The following is a 23979-nucleotide window of genomic DNA, read 5'->3' as shown; positions in this document are numbered from 1 at the left end:
GAGAGAGAGAGAGAAAGAACCTGTATTATGTTCTTCCAAACAGCAGCAGTTATATGATCAATGCATCTCTCTATCCGTATTAATGTTTTGGAGTGTGCTTCATTTTCCATGCCGGGAAAATTTTCTGTTTCTGAGAAGTTTTGAACTGTTTCCAGTGCAGTGCAGTGATCCACTTCCAGCTCCTTCAAACTAGTTGGTAAGTTTCTGCTTGCAGGAAGGTTTGTGCAATTATTGAAACGTAGATATTCAAGATTGGAAAGACCACCGAGCTTTGGAAGGCTATGAAAAATACAGCTTCCCAGATTCATATTTTTTAATGAGGTAAAGCCTAGTAGAAGAGCAGAAAAGTAATCTTTAGGCACTTTTGGGTTATGTAGTATCTGGCGAATCAGGCCTTGTTGTGATAGATAGTTCAGATTCTTCAATCTTCCCATATAGGATGGTACTTCACTTATGGCTGTGCCACCTACAAGTAGAGTTGTCAATGATATCATCTCCCCTATGTCCTCAACCAATTTCTCAAATTTTGAACAGCCGGAAAGAACAAGAGTTTCAATTGATTTCAATGTATAAAAACTCCTTGGAAGGTCCTTAAGCATTATGCAGTCTTTAAGATTTACCAAGGCAAGTGTTCTGAGATTTCCAATAGACTGGTGAATCACTGACAAACTCTTACAGTCTTTCAGGATCAAATGCTCAAGATGTGGGAGTTTTGAAAAGTCTGGTGATAGTGTTAGATGATGTGAATGACTGAGGTTGAGAATCTTCAACTTGTCCAGCAACTGTGTTAAACGAGACAAGAAAAAAAAAAAATCAACACCCAAAAAGAGAAGAAGGGAAGAGTCTGAAAGTTTTGTTGAACTGAATATAGTAATATACCCTGGAGTCCTCCCAAACTTGTACAAGATTGCTATGCCGCAGATCGATGGAAACCATGTTTTGCTGATTAATGAAGTCCTGTGGTATGAAATTTAGAGGGAATCCGCGCTAGCAGAGCCATCTTAACCTTTTTGAAAAATACTTGTAGTCTCCTGTGAGCTGTACATAGTTGAGTTGGAGCAATTTCAGCCTCCTCATCTTTTTAAATGCTTTTGTTATGAAACTCTTTTGGTCAGATCTTTGCAGATAAGAGCGAGTCCTTCAGTCTTTTCAGTTCCCTGTTAAAAGGATCGGAGTAAGAAAAAACTTATTTGCATGCGGAAGAATCATGAATGCATTTATACTTTCTTAATACCACAAAACTAATATAGGATATAAAGCCAACTGGATATTGTACCTAAAATGATATGGAGCGGTATCATCTAAATGGTTATGCATAAATGAGATTTGATTGATGTTATTTATTTTTAGTATTAGAGATGAGATGCATATGCTAGTCTTGACTGGAAGGTACTTACAGATAGTTCTGTCAATACATCTACAACATCTTCCTGACGCCACAATCTACTACGTTTTTCAGGGAATTTAGGGGATCCTGCGCGAACAACTTCTCTGCCCATTTCTCGAAGCAAATCATGCATCATGAGCTTGTTTATTTCACTTACAGTAACAAGGCAACGTTGAAGGAGGACACTAATTCCTATTCCTCCAAAGTAACCACATCCATCAAGTATTCGTATGACATAGGTCATGTCCATTCCAATGAAGAAACATGATATATGGAGAAATATTTCTCTGATTCTCATCAAGTGCATCAAAGCTAATTCTGAGCTTTCTCTGAATTTTATCATCAGGAATTTTATCCAGTTTCTCCAATGTGCTTTTCCCTTTCAAAGAGAAAGGACCCTAAAACTTCAAGAGCCAGTGGTAAGCCTCCACAGTAAGTAACCACTCTTCTTGACAGTTCCAAAAATCTTTCATCAGGACAATGATTTTGAAATGCATGCCAACTAAAGAGCTCAAGAGCTTCTTCTTCCTTCATTTCTTGAGTCAGATGTATTGTATCCACTTTAAGTAGGTTCAGCAAATGTCGATCTCTTGTTGTTATAATAATTCTACTTCCCGGACCAAAGGAATCACGCCTTATAGCTAATGCATTCAAATGATCCTCATCATCTACATCATCAACAATGACAAGTACCTTTTTACTTCTAAGTCTTTCCTTAATCACATTGATTCCTCTCGAAACAATACCTACCTCTATCTTGGTTGGTTTTAATATATCAGAAAGAAGTCTTTCTTGCAAAGTGATCTTATCATTCGAGTCCTTTGCAGTTTCCCTAACATTTGCAAGGAAACTTGTACCTTCAAAGGTATGATAAAACTTGTTATAGATGGCTTTTGCTATACTTGTTTTCCCTATCCCACCCATACCCCAAATTCCAATTATACGAACATCATGTAACCCAACTGACAAAGAATTACTGATACTCTCAATGCGAGAATCCATTCCAACTGGGTAGAGGGCTACATTTAAGTACGTGTTATTCAGAATTCTACCGATCTCGTCAACGATTGTGTCAACATCCACTACGTGACTCCTGTCAATTAAAATGATGAGAAGCAGAACTAAGATTCATAGCTAGTGCAGTTTTACTACAAGATTAAAATGTGTGGATATCTTATTCACACAGATTTCTATACAGGGTGATGAAGCTATATATACAGATCCCCTGATGTAGTTAACCACCAATTATCCTATTAACTCTCAATTCCCAATCGACCTTAGATAAACTAAAAACTATACAGAGATACATTTTACCTAACCTTTCTCCTTGCCATTATGCATGTATAGTAAAATGTGGGTTTCCAAATTAGCATAACCCTTCAATGAAAATCAACTTTCTAAAAACTACTGATCACCAAAATCTTAGAATGCTATTGAGTACCATTTGAAAAAACGTTATATGACTACATGTGCAGAAGTAAACTAGTCTCTACTTGAAATGCATACACTACTTACAGTAAAAAAGAAAGTAATATTTACCGCCGGCCGTCGTTCCAAAAATGCCAACCAAACAAATTTGCAGCCCCTCGAAGAGCAGCTCTCCACCTGGATACTTTATCCGTACCTTTAAACCTAGCTTCAAGTTTCTGAAACGGCCTCTCAAAGTTACCAATCTGTCTTCTCACATCTGAAGGATCAACAAAATAGAACACTGGGAACACTAACTGTCCCATCGTTCTTCTGCACTCCATGATCTTCACCAGCTCCTCAAGGCACCACACGGAATCAGCATACAACAATGAGAAGATGACGACAGCGATCCTAGACCCTTCGATTGCCTCCATTAATGCCGCCGAGATGTCTTCCCCTCTTCTTATTCCCTCGGTATCCCTAAAGGTCCTCACTCCGGCCTGTGTTAATGCCGAGTAGAGTCTGTCCGAGAAGTTCATGCGTGTGTCTACACCTCTGAAGCTCAAGAACACGTCGTGGATCCAGTGTTTTGAAGGGGAGGTTGGGGATGGTGATGAGGATGAAGCCATTTCTGGTTCGGACTTTTGAGAATTGAACGACGCAAATTACTGGTTTCGCATCTCGATCAGTCCTCACCCTCATAAGCAATGCAGGATGGAGTCAAGTCAACTCTCAAAACAGAAACCCTTATTCTACTGTTCGAGACAGATGTGCGAGTTTTGTCACTAGAAGCAAAATACCTAACTGCCCCGTTACCAATCAGCGGGTGTAACCTCTTGTCTTATCAAAAAAATAAAACAAAATAAATCAGTGGGTACTAATACTATGAAAGAGCTTCTAACGAGAACCAAGTGAGGACTTTCAAATAAACGGTTGGATTACATGCACATGGGAATTTGAAAATATCAATTAAAAGTTAAAACATTCATCATACCGTTCATTTGAAAGTCCTCACTTAATCCTCATAATAAGGTCCTCGTTAAAAGCTCATAACCACGATACCACATGCTTAACCGTTTTCTTTTTTATAGAGATCATATCCTTAAAAGCTTTCTATGTTTATAACCACATTGAGAGATGATGCCAAAATGTTTCGTCTCTTTAGCCATCAAAAGTAAATTGGGATCGAAACTCTAATCAACATCTTCATATGATTTGAATATATGTATGTGAATTCCCACACCTAGACTTTTAAGTCTTACCAACTCGACCACCTGTGGTTATTTATTTTCTTTTTTGAACTATGACGTACGAAAACCTGAGCCAAAAGACTTGGAAACCGGGACCATGTACGAAAACTGGAGCCAAAAGACTTGGAATCGAGACCGTGTACGCATTGCTGCCTTCGAGCCGTGCCGGTCTATGCACAATTAGGCATCGGGCCAGGCTAAGTTTAAAGTGGTTTTGAAGTGAAGAATATTTGCTCAGATCAGATCTTATTCCGACTACACTCATCGGCCACGCTTAGTAATGTAAACTAGAATAGATTAGGATTTCAAGTTTGATTTTAGATTGAATAAGAGTGATAAGACTGATCGGATGAATGAAAAGCCCAACTTTATAAACCTGAGTAGACAATCTCCAACCTTTCAGTGGTAGAAAAATGCGTTGTAGCCAACGAGGCTTCATCACTTGTTGTACTACGTACCATATATTATATTCCCTTGTGGCTATGGGTATCATTTCTGGAACAAGTGTCTTACATGAAGCCATCCTTAAAATTTTGTAATATACTGTCTGTTGAGACATTAAGCTTTAATTTTAGATATGCACTCTGTTTTAGTTCGACTAGTGTTGTAATACATATAGATTGCTGGTTTAATAATGGAGTATTTGCAATGGCATTGTTTGCCGCAACCTAATCCAAAATCCGTATAAGTTGCTTGGTATTTTGGTTCATTTTTCACCTTCAATTGTGGGAGCTGCATTCAAATTGCAATGGCGAGTGTTTGATTCCGATTATAAGTGTTTGATCAATGGCGAGTGTTGGATTCCGATCGGTTGGAATTGAAGAGTTTCAAAACACAGAGAGACCTGGCATGGGAGAAGAACTTGAGGATCAAAGCACAGTTGTGACCGTTGTCGCCTTAGAGCGGGTAGTTCTTGTTCGTCAACCCCACGCGCTGTTTAAATAGCTTTAGTTCTTACGAAGCAAAAGTCAAACAGTCAATGTGGGCTTGATAGTCTCATTGAAAATGGGTCAGGATTTAGTTAGGCCCAATCACTTTTATGGCAAGAAGAATAGAGAAAGTGAAAACGTTTGTTTCAAACTTTCAATGGTCTCTCACTCTCTCTCTTTTGAATCCGCTATGTACCGCCACCACCGACGGCGGATATTATGACGTGGAAGAAGATAGAGACGGTGGCTCGACCAATGAAGTGGACACCGATGAAGCTGGGGATGGACGGTATGGCTTGTTCAAGTTTTGATGAGTTATGAAATTTTGATCCATATGTGGCTCTATATATTTTAAGGGGTTAAAGTTTAGGGTTCACTGCTTAAATTTTTGAAATTCAGTATAAATTTTTAGATTGGGGCCGATGGTGTCTGAAGAAATAATTAAACCTCTTTGGCTGGAACCTGATTGATATGTCACACAATATTTAGCCTATAATGAAAATTCTTTGCTCAATTGAGTGATTATCTCTTTGTTCTATAATTTCACATTGTGCATGCATGGATACTTGTGTTTGCGTTGTTGTGTTCTATCGAGATTCTGAAGAGTTTCTTACAGGAAAGGAAGGATGGAATGTTAAGAAGGCAGAAGCGGTTATGGAATGACAGAGAGCTTGTGCTCCTTGCTTCACCAATGGGAATGACAAGTTGAATAGGCATCAGCATCACAGAGGGGGGGTTTCATTCAAGGGGGATTCATTCATCTAAAATTAACTTGCTCGAGTCTACATAGTACATTCACTTATCTATTAGTAAACAACTTGGAAATTGCACCTGAGATTACCACATAGTGCCACTCACCTTTAAGGATCAAAACTAAAGAGCATACAGCATGACCATATGTTCCTCTTTCTTGTTTGTCCTGTGTTTTGTTGAAATGAGAAAGCTAGCTTATTTGGTTGGAATTGCGGCTGAATTGGTAGTGTCTTGTTGATGTTGAGGGAGTTCTTACTTGTTTTACTTTAAGAATGTGATGTATAGACATGTAGTTCTGTCACTAGTATGATTGTTATTGTTTGAAGTATTGGATGGGAGTCTTAGTGTAGCATCTCCTATATATATGTAGTTATTAAGCCTAGTGCAATTCCTTTACTACTGCACCCTGTCTATCTATAAACAGTAATACACGAAATCATGTTGGCTTCTGGGAATGTTTAGTTTATATTTTGATTCAAAATCTGTAGTATATTTAGTACTGGATATGAATCAAACTGCATGTACTGGAACCGGATACTGTACTTGTTTTGCCCTTGCCCTTCTTAAGATATCTCAGAACATCTTGATCCGATATGTTACTTTTGGTCATTTACACGTGTAAATTTGACGGTGTCAAGCCAAACTCTCAAAACTCTTCTATTGTTTCTTACTTTCTTTCATCTCTCTCACGTCTTCCTCTCTTCAACGTCCTCTCTTCAAAAACTCAGGACACACGAACAACGTCTTCCTCTGCCATCACCAAGGTCTGTTCTTTTTTTGCTTCTTTTGCTTGCTATCTCAACTCCCAGTTCTGTCGATTTCTTTGCTTTGATTGTTTTGATTCCCATCTGGGTTTTGTTCATGTTGATCATTTTTTTGTCAGACCCAGTTGTTGATTATCTTTTCCTGCCCTGTATTTGATTCTATAATCCAAGATTTACTGTCAGAAATGGGATTCTGGCTATATGGGTGTTTGTTTTATATGATGTGGTTAAGCATTCTACAATTTAAGTTGGGTTAAGAGATTTTGGTATTTATGGTGTGTTTTGGTTGAATCTATTGAGCTTTTGAGAAAAAGTCAAGAAAGATAGGCAGAAGAGGCCTGAAAAACAGCTGGTTTGCTGTAGTTACTTAGGATTGTCCTTGCTCTAGGCTTGAATTAGATTGTTCTTGATGATGTTAGAAACTACGGGAAGTTTTGTATACAGCATGTTACCACTAATATTGTATTACGTTTATGAGTGTGTACTTCTATACGAATTTTAAGTAATCTGAATCTTAAGTACTGGTTTGGGTGAAAGATAAAACTGGTAGTTGTTGGTCTCAGAGTACTTCTTGAAATTTTTCTTGTTAAGTTTATGATGGCAAGTGGGGGGTGGTTTGGTGGTTTATTTATTGAATTTCTAGTCCTTGAATGAGCATCAGTAGAGGAGTATAGGTATTGACACATAACCTTGCAAAAGAGTACCCACCTTGCTGATGCTGTAGTGAATTCAAGTTATTGATCATATATAATATGATTCATTTTTTGTTCAGCTTTCGTTTCAATATGGACAGAGCAAGTCTGAGACATATTGACAAGATTATATATTAGCAGTAGTGTTTTTTTAATAATAATATTATTATTATTATTAAGAATTTGGTTATTATTGGTAGTTATCAATCCAAGTTAGGAATTTATTGATTAGAAGCATGTGCAATTTATCTGTATAAACCATTGTCTAGTTGTGGTATTCATGAGTCTGTTTTGCTATGTCCTGGTCTATCTGAGACTTGTAGATGTTCAGTGCACTTGTCTTAGTTTCAATCAATTGTTTCGTGAAATATACAAAGATTATCCTACACTTTTCAGCAATGAAATTTTTTTGCTTACACACGTCTGAAACTATAAGTGTAATTCATTAATTTTACTTTCCTATCATATGATCATATCATCTGGTATATCGCTCAGTGCCTTTGTTTCATTTCAAGACTTGATACTTGGGTACACCAAGCAAAGGACCTTATGCCTTTCTCTAGCTTCTAGTAGCATTGTTGCTTTCCCTTTGATGTTTATTGTTGTACCTCTGTGCCTCTTTTTTCCTGGTAGTTTAAGGCAAAGGAAAAAAGTAGTCTGAAATTGCCAAGAAAAATAGTTGTTGGACATGTGGGCATGAACAAGAACCGAAGATAATCCTTCATCTTGTTTTTTTTTTTTTTTTTTTTTTTTTTTTTATTTTTGTATTAGGTGAACGTAACGCATAGGCCTACCAAGTTTTGTACATTTCCATATGGCTCTGGATCAACTTTCAGTAGTTTACTTGACTCACATCTGAGCTTTCTATTCTTACCGATTTAAATCTGAACCAACAATATGAAGAGGCCATCGTCTTCGTCATCATTGCCGCTGCCATCAGATTCATCTCCCTCACAATGCTGGACGTACGACGTGTTCCTGAGCTTCAGAGGTGAAGACACACGAAGTGCCTTCACGGACCACCTCTACGCGGCACTAGAACGTGCGGGAGTCTGGACATTTAGGGATACAGAGGGACTTAGAAGAGGAGAAAATATAGGGGAGGAGTTAGTGGGGACAATCCAAGCATGTAGGATCTCTCTCATTGTCTTCTCAGAGACGTACGCATATTCACGTTGGTGTCTCCAGGAGCTGGTCGAGATCATGGAGTGTAGAAGAACACAAAGGCAACTGGTTTTCCCCATATTCTATCATGTTGATCCTTCTCATGTCAGGAAGCAGGAAGGTAGTTTTGGCAAGGCATTTGAGAAACATGAAGCTGAACTAGGTAGGGATACGATAGCCAGGTGGAGAGCTGCTCTTGGAGAAGCAGCGAGTTTGGCTGGATTCGATATTGCTGATAGGTAATACTTTTCATCTTCTTTTTCATATTTGTTATTTGCTACCTGTTACCCTTTTTCCGTATGCTGTCTTTTCAGTTGGTCATTTTCTTTTTAAGCTTTGACTGATGTGGTGATTTATTTCTACTTCTTAGTTCTTCTTCTGAATCTAACTGACAGGCGTGAAGCAGAGTTTATCAATAGCATTGTTGACGAGATATGCAGACAGCTAACCAACACATACTTGAACTTAGCTGTCAACCCAGTTGGAATAGATTCTCGTGTTGAAGATATCAGTAATTCTTTGCGTGTTGGAGGTAATGATGTTCGCATTGTTGGACTTTGGGGTATGGGTGGAATCGGCAAAACAACACTTGCCAAAGCCATCTATAACAAATTTTATCATGACTTTGACGGTAGAAGTTTCCTAGCAGATGTTAGGGAAACTGCAAAGGAGTCAAATGGTAAGATTGCTCTGCAAGAAAGACTTCTTTCTGATGTCTTAAAACCAATCAAGATTGTGGTAGGTGATGTTTCCTGAGGGATCAATGTGATAAGAGAACGACTCGGAAGAAAAAAGGTACTTATCATTGTTGATGATGTAGATCACGAGGACCAATTGAATGCATTGGCTATAAGGCGTGATACCTTTGGTCCAGGTAGTAGAATTATTATAACAACAAGAGATCTTCATGTGCTAGAACTACTGAAAGTGGATACAGTACATCTAACCCGAGAAATGAATGAAGAAGAAGGTCTTGAGCTCTTCAGTTGGCATGCCTTTCAAAATCATTCTCCTGATGAAGACTATATTGAACTCTCAAGAAGGGTGGTTACGTACTGTGGAGGTTTACCACTGGCTCTTGAAGTTTTAGGGTCTTTTCTGTTTAAAAAGAGTGCAAGAGAATGGGAAAGCACACTGAAGAAATTGGAAAAAGTTCCTGATGTCAGAATTCATTCAAAGCTCAGAATAAGCTTTGATGCAATTGATGAGAGCCAGAAGAACATATTCCTCCATATATGTTGTTTTTTCATTGGAATGAACAAGGAATATGTCATACAAATACTGATGGGATGTGGTTTTTCTCCAGAAATAGAAATCAGTGTCCTGCAGAAACGTTGTCTTGTAACTGTCAGTGAGAAAAACAAGCTCATGATGCATGATTTATTGCGAGACATGGGCAGAGAAGTTGTTCGTGAAGAATCCCCTAAACGCCCTGAAAGATGTAGTAGATTGTATCGTCAGGAAGATGTAATAGATGTATTGACAGGTAAATCTGTAAGTACTCCCAGCCCCATCAAGAAAAGCATATATACATCATATCTCTATTGATTATAGTACTCTACTGCTTCATTAATTTCATATTCTATTCTAGTCATTTCATCTTCTACATCATCATCATGGCAGTAAGAAAGTATACATATGCATTCATGACTCTGCTGCGCGCCTGTGGATAAATCATTTTCTCACATGCAACTATCTTTTTTACTAATTTAGTGTCTTCTGTTAACAGGGAACTGAAGAGACTGAAGGACTTGCTTTAAACTTGCAAAGATCTGACAACATGAGCTTCAGCACAGAAGCATTTAGAAACATGAAGAGACTCAAATTGCTCCAACTCAACTATGTACAACTCACTGGACACTGCGACCAGTTTCCCAGCAAGTTAAGTTGGCTCTGCTTGCGAGGATACTCTCCAGAGGTTATACGAAATGAGTTTCTCAGTGAAACATGCCTGATCTCTCTCGATCTGCGGTGCAGCAATCTCGTACGATTTTGGGAGGATTCTAAGGTATATTAAGAAACTTCCAAACATCTTTCTCTGGTTTAGTACATACACAAAGCTCCACTTCTCTTCTTTTTGGATTTCTGATTTTGTCTGTTTCTTGTTTTGGTGTTGTCTAACAGCGGCTTGAGAGATTGGAGGTGCTTAATCTTAGTCATTCACATTACCTAACACAATCACTGGACTTTTCACAACTCCCAAATCTAAAGTATTTGATCCTTAAACACTGTGTGAGCTTGCCAGAGATTGACCAGTCCATCGGACTTCTTTCTCACCTTGTCTTGCTAAATCTTAAAGGCTGCACTATGCTCAAGTACCTTCCAGAGGAATTTTACGAGTTGCGTTCTCTTAGGACTCTTGTTCTTTCTGGCTGTTCGAGATTTGATTATTTGAGCGAGGATATACATAATATGGTTTCTTTGAAAACTCTTGCTATAAGTGGCACAGCCATAAGTGATGTACCATCCTGTATAGATAACTTGTGGAACCTGGACTTTCAATCTCGACAAGGCCTGAGTGGACTAAAACGACGTTTACTGGAATCTTCTCAAGAACTTTTTCTCCGGCAGCAGCGTAAACTAGGTAAACTAGCTACGTTACTTTTGAGTTTTTGAGAGATATTAGTTACTTTTGAGTTTTTGAGAGAGATTAGTTTCCAGCCACTTACTATACTAGTTTTCTCTACTCATATATAATTAGCTAGATATTTTGCATCTAATTAGGTTTGAAATGTTCTAGGGAAATTTGAAGGCAAGAATAAGCGGAATAGTGAAATCACTTGAGAATGGTTTGTAGGAGGAGAATCGGGGTGGTATATCCAGAATAGCTGCAAGGTGTTTCAAGTAATTCACTTGAGAAATTATGGATTAGTGGATTTGTTATCAGACAATGTTAGGGATTTTGAGTACTGTGGGATGTAATTACCTCATACGTACACTGTTGTGGCATCAGGAAGATGTAATAGATATAGGGTAATGTTATTCACACACACTATTTTGTTATTCACATCTATGATAGACTTATTGAGAGTTGTAAATTTCACTTCCTTAGAAATTTGGTTTTTGTTCAAGGTTGTGATAGTGAAGGCATTGTTATTATTCCTGTGTATAATGTGTTTAGTGGATATTTCGTCTTATTACCGAAGCTCAGGACATGTTTAACTGTCTAACGTCTAACTTAAGCACAAGCTGAACTCATGGACTCATGCTTCTCTTCTTCAACACTCCCAGTATCCCCGTATGCCGATTCCTTCTTCCCCATTTCCTCTTTCTCCAAAATCAATTCCAACTTATGTTTGGAATTATTTTCTTCCAATTGAGGCTACTTAATTTCCAATATGTATTGGATTTTTTATAGTCTTTGTCATGCGTTATATTTTCTACCGTTTCCCGTCTTCTCTCTGTTTCTCCTCCACCTTTCTTCTTCCTCCTAAACCATACATGCATGCATGTACAAGGTAGTTTATGCATGCATGTACAAGGTAGTTTGCTACAGCAATTGCGATGAAACTAAAACATGAACAAGTATTAATTTGATAAAACATTGTAATTGCGATAATAATCGTAACTCCTGGAGACAAAATTTGTAGATCGATATCGATCTCTCTGTGGCCTAGCTAGCTGCAACTCTTGACTACTCTATTATTGATAGATCTGTATATATGCCACCACCAACGACCAAGTCTGACAAATGGTTTTGGCCACCGTCCAAGATGCTAGCTGTAGTTAATTGCTGCTTAGTTTTTCTTTCTGCGTCTGCAGGTTAGAAACTTATAACCTAACAACAAGATTATTGACTCACCGATCGAGCACATAATTAACAGGTTTTCCTTTTTCTTCGTCACGGTTTATATGTCCAACTCGATCGCCAAGAAAAAAAGATAAACATGAAGATCATATACAAATTGGAAGAATTTAAAGACGTACATGCACCTCCCCACCAATACCAGCCTCACCTACACAATAGCACAAGTCAACTGTATATCCCGGCCACTAGAAGAGAAAGAAGGCCATTGCCAGAAATTCAACTAGCTAGTTTAATAGTTTTTGTATCAATTAGCAATCAAATAAATAAATGAATCGTTGCCAGAGAAAAATGATGCCTCCTGATTGTTGCTTAGTTGAGTGTGCTCCTCCTCCCTAGTTAGTTTTAAACACTGAAACGCGTTGTCAAAGTGGACATGCGCCGTTGTGGTGTGATACATAATTCAAGTATTTCATATGCATCGAGAAAATTAATTAACTTCTAACCTTCTATGTCTAGAAAAACCATACGGTACCCTAACACTGTCGAAAAAAAATAAAACGACACTATTATTGCATGGGTAGGTACCATGATATGAAAAAGTAAATGCAGTTCAATAGATAAGAACAATATCCTCACATACAGTATGACTAGCATAAAAATATATATATCACAGTATGACTAGGAGCTCCCGTAACTAGCTATTCGTTATATATATGTGCCACTCACTCAGATTTAGCACAGAACTACAGAAGAGAGAAGCAACACAGCTTAGCTCTTGAAGAAGATGGGAAGGCTACTTTGGGTGGTGCAGAAGCCGGTATATTTTCTGGGGAGGCAATGGAACTTCGTCGACATAGCTAGTCTCTTCACCCTTGGTTCTATACATCTCCTTGCTTTACTGGCGCCATTCTACTTCACCTGGTCTGCATTTTGGTTGGCAGTAGCACTCTACTATGTTACCGGCGTGGGCGTAACCCTATCTTTCCATCGAAATCTCGCCCATAAAAGCTTCAAGCTTCCCAAATGGCTCGAATACTTCTTCGCCTATTGCGCTGTTCATTCACTTCAGGTTCATCATGCCCTAAATTTCATCTTCTTACATTATTATGTATTTCACATTGGAAAAGGTTCTAAGCTGGTTTTCGATTTTACAGGGAAGTCCTCTAGAATGGGTTAGCTCGCACAGAAGTCACCACCAGTTTACGGACACACCGAATGACCCTCATACTCCTCTTAAGGGTTTCTGGTTTAGTCACATTGGTTGGATCTTTGATTACTGTAAACGTTTTGGAAGTGTACGTATAAATCTCTTGTTTGATCTTCTCATTTGATCTTCTTAGTACAAATAAGAGTTTAGCTTCTTCATTTTTGGTCGAATTAACACTTGCTTAAAATTAGTTAACTTTGAAATATTTGTGCAGTATGATGGACGACTATACAATGTTGGAGATATGAAAAAACAAAGCTACTATAGGTTTCTTCACTACACGTACCCGTACCATTGTGTTGCTTGTGGAGTTGTACTCTATCATATAGGAGGAATGCCCTATTTAGTTTGGGCATGGGTAATAGAATTTCCTCTCACCTTTTCTTACTTCGAAACGCATCATCCTTTCTATTTAACCAAATAGTTAAACTATTTTGCTTATATATTTGTTTCTTATAATAAAATTGTAGGCTATGAGAACGGTATTTCTTCTCCATGTAACGTTTTCGATAAATTCGATTTGCCACATATGGGGAAACCAAGTATGGGAAACTGACGATTTGTCCAGAAACAATTGGTAATTGATATTATCGCGTACTTACATCGCTCGTGCATATGTTTCTCGGCTACTAATGGTAATTAACGTAACAAATTTCTGTAAATTTTTTTGGTTAATTAGGTTATTTGGATTGCTAGCTCATGGAGAAGGTTGGCACAACAACCACCATGCGTTTGAGTACTCAGCTCGACAAGGCTTTGAATGGTGGCAAATTGATATTACTTGGTATCTGATAAGATTTCTCGAAATCGTTGGTTTGGCAACGGACGTTAAGCTCCCGACTGAGCTTCAGAAGAACCGAAAAGCTTTATCAAACAAAGTCAGTAGCATGGAGCAGGAGGGAAGGTTCGAAACCAAAGTGAAATGATTCAAGGATCAAACCTAGCTAGCTGCTCACATATTGTGCTATATATACATATCTATATTATTCTGTATCACAACATTATTATTTTGTTTCTCCGTGATTGATATGATGCTTAATAACAAAAATTCTACGCATCATGGTGTAAGTGAACGGACTCTTGGAGTCATTATTGAGCGAGTTACAGTTCTGATGGATCTAGTAAAAGAGGCATAGATCAGAATCAATAATTTCTTGTCTGTTTATTGTTTGTGGCCAGGGGGATTTTGGGCCAATCCGATCCAGAAGCAAAATAAATATATCACATGCAACATTTATGTATTGTTCAGTGTATATATATATATATAGAAAGGATGTAGAGCGGACGTCCGCACTCGGCTTAAAATGCGAACGTCCGTCCGTTCTCCATCCTCCGGCGCCGGCGACAGTGCGCCTCCACCCTAGAAGACTCCAGCAGCGTCCCCGACTACTTCTCCTCCCCGGCGAGTCCGTTTTTTTCCAGTTTCCGGCGAGATCGACTTTGTTTGAAGTTTTGGGTGATCTCGTCGGAAAAACCGGAAAAAAATGGACTCGCCGGGGAGGGAAAGTGATCGGGGACGTTGCTGGAGTCTTTTGGGGTGGAGGCGCGCCGTCGCCGGCGCCGGAGGGTGAAGAACGGACGGACGTCCGCACTTTAAGCCGAATGCAGACGTCCGCTTCATATCCTTCATGTATATATATACGCCATGCATGGCAGTGCGTGCAATAAGTACTTGGTCAGAAAATAGAAATGCATTGATTGATCAGCAAGTGTTAGGAATGGCGAATAACTAACTTCCACTCCTCGGTCAATCATAGGTTGATTTATATTCATCTTAGTACTATACTACTACGGGTAAGTTCTGGAATAGAAATGACAACATTTAATTGGGCAGTGCATATCTCTTTGTGGCCAATCCTGCTGTGTTTAACTGGTTTATATTCAGCTGGATTTAATACTGACATTCATTCTCAGCCATTTCTTTAGCTTTTCTTTTTCTCTCAGTCAACAACTTTTCTTTTGGAATCGACTCTAACTTAACTTAACATTTACTTTTCCCGTCCAATGAAAACTTTATATTTCACTTCTGCCAAAAAAAACAACCTCATAGAACTCGAAGCAATTCATTTCTTGTTTCTTTTCTTTCTCTTGTATGTCTTCCGCTTTTTTCGCTCCTCAGCCATTGCTAAAGCCCTCCAGGAGAGTTTGGTCTTCATAATTTTCATCTTGATTTTGATTCGGAACTGTGTCATCAACTTTGTCATTGTTTTTTTTTCTCTCTGCTGCCTCATCCTTCTGGTCCCCATCAACTTTGTCATCTTTCTAGCCAAATATAGAACACAATTGAGAATGAATTGTCTGGCATTTTATTCATCTGACAGTGGAGGTATATATAGGAGATTACAAGGAATACAATTGGTAGTATAAATCTACTGTTATAAATATTATAATCTATATGGCTGTCTATGTAATTATTCATTAGTTATGTACTCTGATGTAAACCCTACCTCTATATAAAGAGGTTAATGAGAATAAATGAGTAGACTTCTACCTCCTCTAAACTAGTCTATCTGTGTCTTCTCTTTTTTTTACTTTACAATACATTGTTTTCTTGGTGCAACATTCGTTGTTTTCTTTTCCAAGATTATTATCTATGAGTTTCATTGTTCTATTGATATGATCATCAATTTTCTTTTTACTTTTTATTGTTAGCGAAAACAATTAGGATGGTGGGTGTTTGATACCATACTTGACTGTGTTCATTATCTAGCAATTACAATAGTTTATTTTATATATCTTTTAGTGCTTGATTCGTTCATACATGGTGATCAAAGACCAAATTGGTTTTCTATGATTGGATAGTTTATTTTACTGTTTTGTTTTCTAGACCAAATTCTGTTTTTATTGGTTTTCATAGAGATGCATAAGTTATGTTTGACCCCATTCGTTCTCTAATACCAGATCTCTGGTTTCTCATGCCGCATCAACATCTCATGGCGTTTCTTGTAAATTGGCATTGGACAAGCGCAAAGAGCTTGATTTTGGGTTTTGGACCATGGATGACGCAGCCATGCATATACTTCGGCCTCCTATCCGTGTCCTCATTAATTTATGAGATACTCAAAGTGATCAATTTTCAGGTCTAGTCAAGCATGATTCCCTTTAGAGAGCACAACGACATGAAAGAGCTAAGTCGCTCATACTTTCTGCTTGTGATTCATGAGTTTTATCATATGCTTACACGCTCATTTAATATGGTGAAGCATGATACTGATTACAAATAGACCAATTTTTGAATTCAAATCGAGACCTGAAGTCTCTTGATCGAAATTATAGAGGGTGTGAAGTTCCTCAAATTACGAGATAAAGTTTTTTAAAACTTATACAATTTGCGAGGACCATAAGTTCCTACACTTGTTCAATGATCGAAACCACATCTTGTGATCCCTAGTTATATGAGGGCCCGAAGTTCCTCACCTTATATGATATTACGTTCTTATGTAACTAGAGGAGATCGGGAAATCAAGATTATCATATTTGATAAAGTTAACCAGACCTGAAGATCTGTGTATTTTATTAATTCATGGAACCAGAAGTTTCATGTGTACAATTTATTTACTTTTTGCTCTTTACAATTTTCTTATTTTGTTATGCAATTTCATTATTATACTTATTGTTTAAATTTTATTGTTATTCATATGGGCCAGCAGCCTTATATCTCGAACTATGAAGTTTTACTTGGGTTACTCGAGTCTGAAGTTTCGAGCACTTGAATTATTTGAACCCAAAGTTTGACATACGAAATCTGAGAACCTATCATTCTAACATTATAAATTCGAACCTGAAACTTCAATTTCACATATGAGATGGCTCCAGAAGAACATCCTCTTTGAATTAAGTGTCTCCAATACGGTTCAAAATCGATTAATATATGATATAGATTGTGCTAAATTTTACAGTGAACTAAGACACATAATATCATGACCCAGAAGTTCATTGAACCAAATACATTATTTGGCATGACAAGTTATGTCATATTTTACTTATAGTACTGCTTGGAATCAATAAAAAAATTTGATGACCGCCACTACCCCTACTCATAGCCGATTGTTTATTTGTCGCATATTTTTGAGTTGTCATTTTAATGAGACAATCCTCCCGTCATGAGGGGGAGAGAGATTGTTCTTGAAGAACGATGTAGAGTGGTGAGAGTTGTTTATCTACCTTCTCATTTTGATTTTGAGAAATGTCTCAGCTAATGATTTGATAAAAGATCTTGACAAACGTATATGGTAAAAGCATAGGCATCAGCATGGATTAAAGTCTATAAGACCATCCATATTAACTCAAATACTCTATACCCCATTTGATTTGTGGGATGCACATGTATCCAAGTGACATGGTTCTCCTGAAGAGAATGTCATGATACAATATTAGAGTTCCTAATACGGCTACACATACAAAGGTTGTATGTACACCATTAGAGAATGATATATTGGTTGATATTAATGAATATAATGTTTTTGATCTCATACTTGGTTTTGGTTCACCACCAGCCAATTAATGAACACCTCACTCGAAAGGAAGTGATAGATCTTTAGACGCAATATATGCTCATGGTCAAAATAAGACAGTCTTCCCTCCATTAGGAGGAGAATAAACTACTGTCATTTGAATAACGGCGTGAATTTGAATGGAATGTATCCATTAGGTCTAAAGTTTTAAGCTCCTGAAAATGAAAGATTATACAGGTCCTCTAATGGTCTACATGATATTACAAGTAAAAGATCCACATTCATTAGATAATATTTGTCCTAGAAGTGACAATATTTGCCCCAAAAGTGGCATGGGTACCCAAAAATCAAATGCATGCATATAAGAATGTGTGGGATCTATAAATGATGATCATCTATGACAATTTACAAATGGTAGCTACCAAAAACCATTAAGAACTGTATTAATCGATGTTATATCACGTTTCTTTATGCATGTCGACAAAGCATATTATTGGCCAAATTGGAAAGAGGCAATTCCAATGAAACTGAATATATGAAATGTGATGAGATTCTTTGACTTTTAACCCTACATGATACAAAAGGGTATTTACCACAGTGAAAGTAAATCACTATGATTTAATGTCTACAAAAGACATGGGATTATGAATCTGCCCTTATACGAATGATACTTTTCTATAAGTACAGTGTTACATGTAACTGTTACATGGACGAGAGACTTATGGCATATTGTCATCGTATATTACAAGAGCCTTTAAAGACACATTGATAAACCAAATTCCCAGAAGTGAAGTGTCATTACAAGCGTATCGCTTGTCAAATCCTCAAAGGATTCAAGTACATGAATGATTCTAATGTAATTCGATCTATGAATACTTGAGAGAGTTTAAAGCTAATTCATGGAATCAAATAGTCTAAAGTTAACTCAAATATACTCATTTCGTTATAGCTAACATGATCGAAATTGCCTCAATGAGTATTATGATCGGACTACACAATCCAATTCGAATTATGATCATTATGTTGCTACATATTCTAACTCTTGGGAAGTTATGAATTACTCAGAGTTCTTGTAGAGTTTATATGAGACGTATCATACACAGAGATATTGATGTGTATGGCTGGATACGCTATGATGATGTTCCAATGTTTTATGTCAATTAGCTTATGTTGATTAGCTATTATATTACTTAGTGTATGAATTAGGTCATACGACTTAATGAGGTAAGACGTATTTATAATCGTCTAGCTCTAGCTGTTGTTATTACTTTAACTTTGCAGATTTGAAATTTCATGATGAGCCCCTATATGCAAAACACGCATGGTCTCACTTTAGTGATGGACAAATCAAACCGTTATTTACGACGCATGAAGCTTGCAACGTTCAGAGGGAGCATCCAGAACCTAAGACATATGCACGTTATACTCTTTTTCTCCTTCGACCAGGGTTATTTTTCTCCCACTAGGTTTTTCTTACCTAGCAAGGTTTTTAGCGAAACAATACTATGCACGTCTAATTTCATCATTCATTGGTAAACATCTAAGGGGGAGTGTTATAAATATTATAATCTATGTGGCTGTCCACGTAATTACTCATTAGTTATATATGTACTCTGATGTAAACCCTACCTCTATATAAAGAGGCTAATGAGAATGAATGAGTAGACTTCTACCTCCTCCAAACTATTCTCTCTGTGTCTTCTCTTCTTCTTATCTTTACTTTACAGCATCTACGATAAATTACAATATTACATTCCTAATATGACTCACGTTGACACTCCCCCTCAAGTTGGCGCATACACATCAACCGTGCCTAACTTGCTTAGTAAGTCATAAAACGTCTTCCTAGATACTCCTTCGGTGAGTATATATGCACGCTGCTCTTCAGTAGGAACAAAAAGAAAGCTAATTATTTTGCCATCTAGTTTTTCCTTTATAAAATCTCGATCACCCTCCACATGCTTAATTAGTACGATCATGTTGTACTGGATTCTATGATATATCAATTGCTGCCTTGTTATCACAATACAACCGCATAACACTTTTGGGTGTGAGACCCAAATCACGTAACAGATTTCTCAGCCACAACAACTCACACACATACCTCTATACTCAGCCTCAACACTAGATCGTGCCACAACCTTCTGTTTCTTACTCTTCCATGTAACCAAATTACCTCTCACAAAGGTAAAATAACCTGATGTCAACCTCCTGTCAGTAATATTTTTAGCCCAATAGAAGGCCTCAACTAGTCCTCATTAGAAGGGCTTCTTGTATACAGTGTCTATTCAGAGCGAAGCTTCGCAGCTTCGCGTTGAAATTAAAGTATGAAAATCCTTATTTGGCTCACTTTTGGGTCACATATCTACCGTTCAATTTTTAGAACTTAATGTATAGATCAAACCTGTAAAGTTTTATCCAATTTGATATTCTCTTTTGGAGAGGTTTCGCAAGTGCACAATGAAGACAAAAAAGAAGAGATTGAAAATAAGTTGCGTTAATAAGAACTTGGAGAATGAAATGAGAAGGTTGACATAGGAAAAGGAGTTGAAGGTGAGAGGAAAGAGGGAGAATTTGGAAGAGGTGGAACTTGAAAAGGTTATTGTAACCTTAACAAATGAAGCAGTAGAGAGGGAGAATCAAAAACTGAACGAAGAGATGAAGAAGTTACAGCAAATGGTGTTGGCATTAACAAATGAATCGCTACTGTCACAGCAAAATCAAGATGATGATAATCAGATAGATGAGGACAAAGGAGGTGAAAAGAAGAATGAGAAGAAAGATGAAGAGAAAGATGACAAAGTTGACGAGGACAAGAAGGATGCTGCAGCAGAGGAGAAAACCAATGACAAAATTGATGAGACAACTCCGAATCAAAATTAAGATGAAAATTTTGAAGACCAAGCTCTACTAGAAGCTTTAGCAATGGCTGAGGAGCGAGTAAAGTAGGGGAGATTTCGAGATTTCGAGTAAATTGATGCAGCTGTATCCCTATCTCTTCGGATGACAGGTATGCAAATTTCGAGGACGAAATTTTTATAAGGAGGGGAGAATTGTCACATCCCGACTTTTATATTTTTTACCTTATTTATTAGCTTGTTTATAATAAGAATTTCACCGTCTCCATCATTGAGTTAATAGTTTAATTGGTCCCTAAAGGGGTTTCGGGGACGATTATATACGGAGGATTATTCGTAGAAGAATTTATGACGACGGTAAAAATGGTAAATTTTAGCTAGTAAAAGGTAATTTTTATTCGGGTATTATTTTTTTCGGGGTGTTTTATTTTTGAGTTGGGTTGATATAAGGTTGGACCGGTTGGAGAGGCCCAACCCATTTCCTCTCTTTCTCTTCTTCTCTCTTTTCTCTTCCTTCTCCCTCCCGTGCTCTCTCTCTGCCGGAAGCTCCCAGCCACCAGCTGTCGCCGTCCGGCCAGCGTCCGGCCGCTGCTCCAGCCCAGTTCGGACCCCCATCTCCTCCTCTCCCTCCCCGGCCTAGCCCTCGAGCCTCTAACCAGCCGGAAGAGGAGGAAACCCGCCGGAAACGCCGAGAAGCTTTTCGTCGGAACTCCCTCCTCCGGCCACCAATCCGGGCAAGCTTGGTATGGTTTTGTAGGTCTCCAACCCAGCTGCCTTGCCCTATAAGGACTCACTCCGGTTTGCTTCAGGTAAGGAGAAAGTTGAGGTGGAAGCTCTAGGGCGTTTTTGATGTTTTTGTTTGATTGGCATAGCTAGGCTTGAATTTTGGGTTTGTGCTAGTTAGGAAAGTTGTAGAGCATGATGAGAGGAAGATGCTGTTAAAATTTCATAAAAATTGGAGATCGCCGGAATCGGCCTCCGGCCGCCGGCGCCGGAGCTGTTTGGGAGATTTTAATGTTTTTAGATTTGGAATATTAAAGGGAGTTTATTGAAGTGAGTTATGAAATTTTTGGATGAGTTTTGGATAGGTTTGTGTTTTTCCGAAGTTTGGTATTTTTGGCGGTTAATTAATATAGAATCCAGCTGTAGGATTTAAGTCGTATTCTGTGGGAAGTTGTTTTTACGGCTGCCGGTATGTTCGGCGAAGTTTGAGCCGTATTGAGTTAAGAATGGCGAATTTGGGCAATGATGAGTGTGTGGGAGGCTCACGTTTAATTTTGCCCATTTTGTTTAATTATTGGATTTTTAGTGGGAAATTAATTATATATTTGAAACAGGACGAGAGGAGACCCGAGCAGAGGAAGCCTCGGAGCGTCATCAGGCTTAGGCCTAATTAGTGAGTGGACCTTTATTTTAATTGAAAAGCATGCGATGAAGTATCTGTTGATCATTTATTTCTTTTCCTGAGATTTATTTATTTCTCGGATATTTGGCAATTTTCCTCCTTTGGAGAGATCCCGAAAATGAGATTTTCGGTGGATATGTTTATTGGATGTTTATGATGATAGTATGTATATATAAATGCTAGCTAGCCATACGTGTTTGATCCGCCATAATGAGGTAAAATACCATTATGGTGTGACGTGAGTATTAGACACAAGCGTAGTAGCCCTATATGAAAACTATTTTGTTATTTGGTTTATTTAGGTTTTCATATAGGGAGTCCACACGTATATACACTCGTGCTTTTTCCGCCATACTGAGGTACAATTCCATAATGGTGTGACGTGAGCGTTAGACGCAAGCGTAGTAGCCTTGTATGAATTTCTATTTTTCTAATTTGTTCTTAGAATTCATACAAGGAGTCTGACGAGTGTAAATATATACACTTATATATGTTTATATATAATTTAGCCTGAGAGGCTGTATTTATTAAGTTTTGGAGACTAGCCGGTGCTGGTCTTGAAGTTGCCAGTTTTTGAGTTGAGCGCTTTTGAGCGATTGCATGCAGTATTATTTTTATTTGGAAATTAAATTGGGGAAGCATAAAGAAATATTTTTATTTAATTTATTTTTGTCCACTCACTCTAACTGTTCCACATGTTTTCCCCTGGGCCTTTCGTTTTAAATTGCCCAGTCTGCAGAGTTCAGGTTGGACCTAGTAGGAGACGAGGCATAGTTACCCGTTTTTCCGCCAGTTTTCATCAGTAGGTTACTTGTTTAACCTACTAGTGTTTTCTTGCTTCCACTAGTGTCTAGTAGCTCTGAATACTTTGGGATTATTGTATATTATGTTTAGAATTTCTGAAGGATAATTATGTGATGTATGGTTGTGTTGTATTAAGAGTGTAATTTGGAATTTTCGAGTTAGGGTTGTCCATTTTCAAGGGAGATTTTAATGATTATACTGTGGCTAAGATTGGTAAAATTCTTGGAGATGTTGTCAAGGTGGATCCTATTACAATTGGATAGGCCAGAGGTAAATTTGCTAGAGTCTGTGTTGAAGTTGACTTAGATAAGCCATTGAAACCTTTTGTTGAAGTTGAAGGTATTGCCTACCAGGTTGTTTATGAGGGTATTTCTATGATTTGTTTTGAGTGTGGTTGTTTTGGTCATTCTAAGGATAAGTGCTCGATGCTGAAAAAAATCTGATGGTGAAAGTTCTCAGAGGACTAATGAGACCAGCGATAATGTGGTCATGGAAAATTTTGTTTATGATAATTCTGGTATGCATCAAGACATGGAGGTTAATGCTCAAACTGAAGTTATCAAGGATGATATGGGACCTTGGATGTTAATGAATTATAGAAACAAGAAGAAGAATGCTAATGCAAAGATTCCAAGGAAAAATGTTTCTTCTAGTTCTAGATTTACTGTCTTGCAGCATGAGGAAGTCAATGAGGGTGCTTCTGTGGATCATGTTACAACTTCAAGCCCTGCTAAAAACGTTCCTTCTGTTGTGAAACTATGGCAGAGTTTTCAAGATAAAAAGAAGAAAGCCTCTCTTGTTTCTAAGGTCAAAAACAGCAATAATGCTACTGTCAATCTGAAAGCAACTAATGTGGTTGGCACTTCCTCTCAACCCTTCATTTCAGCTGATGTTAGCTCTTTCTCTATGAAGGATGTGTCCAACATTGGGAGTTTCAGTGGTTCTAAGGCTGGTGTTCATTACCAAAGAAAATCCAAGAATCTGAATGCCTCTATCCCTAAGCTTAATTCTCAGGTTTTCAAAAAATTGTCTTTTGAGAATGCAAGTAGTTGTGGGCTAGGAGATGGTATTTCAGCTGTGTTTGGGCATTGTCCTCCTGAGAATCCTAGCCTTGTTCCTTTAAAGTCTCTGGATCCTCCTATTGATTCTACTAT

The 23979-nt window shown here is 37.9% G+C and overlaps 1 protein-coding gene and 2 pseudogenes across 2 annotated transcripts; 2 read left to right on the top strand and 1 right to left on the bottom strand.

Annotated features, from left to right (window-relative positions):
* The window catches only part of LOC101296043, a 5526-nt pseudogene extending 2100 nt beyond the window's left edge, over nt 1-3426 (bottom strand).
* Nucleotides 3427-8082: 4656 nt separating this feature from the next.
* LOC101295758 lies at nt 8083-10965 on the top strand (annotated as a pseudogene). The gene is made up of 4 exons (XR_183829.1): nt 8083-8588; nt 8745-9843; nt 10079-10357; nt 10474-10965. The product of XR_183829.1 is annotated as a TMV resistance protein N-like (transcript).
* A 1916-nt stretch (nt 10966-12881) lies between these two features.
* On the top strand, nt 12882-14230 carry LOC101295463 (palmitoyl-monogalactosyldiacylglycerol delta-7 desaturase, chloroplastic-like). Its single transcript, XM_004288818.1, has 5 exons — nt 12882-13166; nt 13252-13392; nt 13519-13662; nt 13775-13881; nt 13984-14230. The coding sequence occupies exons 1-5, from the start codon at nt 12882-12884 to the stop codon at nt 14228-14230; spliced, it is 924 nt and encodes a 307-aa protein (XP_004288866.1).
* The last annotated feature ends 9749 nt before the right edge of the window (nt 14231-23979 follow it).

The sequence above is a fragment of the Fragaria vesca genome, linkage group LG1 (assembly GCF_000184155.1).
Source record: "Fragaria vesca subsp. vesca linkage group LG1, FraVesHawaii_1.0, whole genome shotgun sequence".
Lineage (NCBI taxonomy): Eukaryota > Viridiplantae > Streptophyta > Magnoliopsida > Rosales > Rosaceae > Fragaria > Fragaria vesca.
The sequence above is the reverse complement of the archived record's forward strand: the minus strand, read 5'-3'. Positions and strand labels throughout refer to the sequence as shown.

Coding starts and splice junctions, on each gene's coding strand:
- LOC101295463 (XM_004288818.1), top strand. CDS start 12,882: ATGGGAAGGCTACTTTGGGTGGTGCAGAAGCCGGTATATTTTCTGGGG. Junction 13,167..13,251: donor GCGCTGTTCATTCACTTCAG/GTTCATCATGCC, acceptor TCGATTTTACAG/GGAAGTCCTCTAGAATGGGT. Junction 13,393..13,518: donor ACTGTAAACGTTTTGGAAGT/GTACGTATAAAT, acceptor ATATTTGTGCAG/TATGATGGACGACTATACAA.